The 3,228-nt window shown below is 46.7% G+C and overlaps 1 protein-coding gene across 1 annotated transcript; it reads left to right on the top strand.

Moving 5' to 3' along the window:
* Positions 1–338: 338 nt before the first annotated feature.
* KLHL38 (kelch-like family member 38) lies at positions 339–1,688 on the top strand (the record flags this gene model as incomplete). Its single annotated transcript, XM_010077037.1, has 1 exon — positions 339–1,688. A coding segment is annotated over exon 1 (1,350 nt), but the record flags the coding sequence as incomplete, so codon positions are not given.
* Positions 1,689–3,228: the final 1,540 nt, after the last annotated feature.

Here is a 3,228-nt window from a genome sequence, read left to right as displayed (position 1 = left end):
GCAATTGCTTCAGCCATCCAGCTTTCATCCCAAATCAGTGAGATAACTTCAGTGCTTTTGCTTCATGCCAGGGATGCAGGCACTGCTGACCTCAAAGCTGCAACCTATCTGATAACTTTATGAAAATTTTAAAGGGTCTTAGCGACCTTTTAGCTTTTTTATTATTTTCCCACTGTGCTTAACCCATGTTCCATTTTTATGCGTAACAGTGAACGGATATTTAGAGCAACATCAAAGTCCTGATTTGTTCCCTTGGAGCTGGATATTTCAATAAAAGCTGCTAAGAATTTGGGGTTTTTTTCTGCCAAGACCAGAATTCATCTCTCTCCTATTTTGCTATGGAGGAAGGATCCGCTGAGGAGTTTCTCTTCAAAGACTGGGACTTCTCCTCCGAACTGCTGAGGCAGCTGAACGCTCTGCGGCAGAGTGGGATGCTGACTGATGTTACCCTCTGCTCTGGGGTCTTCGAAATCCCCTGCCACCGAAATGTACTGGCTTCCAGCAGTCCGTACTTCAAGGCAATGTTCTGTAATGATTTCAAAGAGAGTCGCCAGGCTAAAGTCATCCTAAAGGGCATCGACGCCGGGATTTTGGATCAGATTATCCTTTATGTTTACACAGGGGAGATTCTTATATGCTCTGAGAATGTCCTGTCCCTGTTGGAGACGGCCTCCATGCTGCAGTACGCTAAGCTGTTTGAGGCCTGCTCTGCCTACCTCCAAGACAAGCTGACTCCTGACAACTGTCTGAGCATGATCAGACTGGCAAAAGTCTTGAACTGCCAAAGCCTGAATAAAAAAGCCAAGGCTATGGCTTTGAAATGCTTTCCTGAGGTGGCCTCTTCTGAGGACCTGAAGGACCTTTGTCCCTTGGAGCTCATCGATTACCTTGGGGACGATGAGCTCTGTGGGGAGGAGGAGCAGGTCTTTGAGACACTGATGGTCTGGATCCGGCATGACCTCCAGGCAAGACAAGGCTACATCCAAGAGTTGTTCAAGAAGGTCCGGCTTCAGTACGTCCATCCAACTTTCCTCTTCCACTTTATCGCCAACGACTCCCTTGTTCAGTCCTCGCCTACTTGCAGGAGCATCCTTGAATCAGCCCGGAGACATATGTTTTCCTTGTACAGCACCAATGCACCTGACATCAAGCCCATGTTGCATGTCCCTCGTAGGTACTCTAACCAAGAGTTCCTCATCATCATTGGTGGCAGGAAGGACAACCAGCAGACCACAAGGGATGTCTTGCTCTATGATGACAAGACTAACCAATGGCTAAGCCTGGCCAAACTTCCCGTGCGTCTGTACAAAGCCTCTGCAGTGAGCTTACACAGCAATATTTATGTGCTCGGAGGGATGCCTGTTAGCAATAAGAAAAGCCCGGTCAGTGATAATATTTACATTTACTCCCTCAAACTCAATCAGTGGAGGTTGATTGAGCCCATGCTAGTTCCACGTTACTCCCACAGAAGCTTGGCATATAAAAATTATATTTTATCATTTGGTGGAATTGGTGAAAACCAGGAAATCCTGAATTCTGTGGAAAGATATGATAGCGTCTACAACACCTGTGAGAGCATGGCAAACATGCCTGTTGCCGTCCTTCACCCTGCTGTTGCTGCCAAAGATCAGAGGGTCTACCTCTTCGGGGGAGAAGACATTATGCAAAACCCTGTGCGGCTGATCCAGGTAACAGTCAGTCCTGCTTGTCGCAGGCAGTTTCATCTAAAGTATTCAGTGGTTCATCATCCTCCTGAGGAAATCAAACCCCACAAAAAACTTAATTGTGAGTTGCAGCAAGAGGCAGGATGATTTGACACATGGCTTCAGGGAAGTCTTGTCTGCAAGGAGCATTGCAACTCTTTAATTTTCCCTTTTGAGTGTTTTTCAGACAAAAGCCCTGAGGTACTTCTTTGGGCGTCAGTCAGCTCTGCCGCTGGCAGGCACTGTGGCCAGGGCTGCTGCAGGCGGTGCTACGGCAGGCAGCGGCCGACCCCCCTGCCTGGCTTCATGCCTGGAGCCAATCTCACTGAAATCAGTGCCTTCTCCTCGGCAGATGAGCTGGGGTCTCAGCCATGCACCTGCTGACTCGCAGCGAAAGCAAAGATTTGTGATCATTAGAGCGATTAGTTTCTCACTCATCAAAGGGTCAGAACATAAACTGACAGTTATTTTGTATAAACAGTTGTGTTAAAAATGTGGCTCCTGCCACACGTTGCTGACTTTATGCCTGCTTTCAGTGGTTAAACTCTATTAGGAGGAAAAATACATGAAATCTTTTGTTATCTGATTTGATGCTTTAGCGGCATTGTAGCGTTACTTTCTCCATGAACGTTTTTCACTGGTTTAGGTTGTTTAACTAAGAAGGATCATTAAAGGCTAAGATGACAGCCAGCACATGAGCAATGCTTCTCTACAGTGATAGCAATCTTGATTATCGGGGGGGAAGGAAATGTATTTATCACTTAGTGGAGAGATGTCCTGGAGATATTTGCTATATTAAGAAGCGGATGACGAGATATAACAGTCTGCGTCACCCAGATGGAGATGACTGAATGATCATCATCTGGCAACAGCTCTTTTTTCTCACATAAATTGATGACTTAGATATCACTCTCAGTCCCATCAACAAGTTGCTTTGCCAATCTGAGTGCATACCAGCCACCAGCACAAATATAGCAGCCAGGCAAACACGATAGCTAACAGCAGAGCTAGATGAAGTTGAGGTTTGTTTGCCCAGGAAATTGCTAAGGCTAAGGTAGGAATACACAAAATAACTGGAAAATGAAATTAAATGGGTTGTACTTTGGGAGAGCACTGTCCAGGAGTTACAGTGATTTAATGGCCATGCGACAGCCGAGAAGCTTGCATATGGCAGACAGAATCATAGAATGCTTAGGATTGGAAAGGACTTTAAAGATCACTGAGTTCCAACCCCCCTGCCATGGGCAGGGACACCTCCCACTAGCCCAGGTTGCTCAAAGCCTCATCCAGCCTGGCCTTGAACACCTCCAGGGATGGGGCATCCACAGCTTCCCTGGGCAACCTGTTCCAGTGCCTCACCACCCTCACAGTGAAAAATTTCTTCCTAATGTCTAGTCTAAATTTACCCTCTTTCAGCTTATAACCGTTATCCCTTTTCCTCTCACTACACTCCCTGATAAAGAGTGCCTTCCCATCTCTCCTGTAGCCCCCTTCCAGTACTGGAAGGCTGCTATTAGGTCTTGGA

The sequence above is a fragment of the Pterocles gutturalis genome, unplaced genomic scaffold (genome assembly GCF_000699245.1).
Source record: "Pterocles gutturalis isolate BGI_N339 unplaced genomic scaffold, ASM69924v1 scaffold14923, whole genome shotgun sequence".
In the NCBI taxonomy this organism is placed as follows: Eukaryota; Metazoa; Chordata; class Aves; order Pterocliformes; family Pteroclidae; genus Pterocles; species Pterocles gutturalis.
The sequence above is the reverse complement of the archived record's forward strand: the minus strand, read 5'-3'. Positions and strand labels throughout refer to the sequence as shown.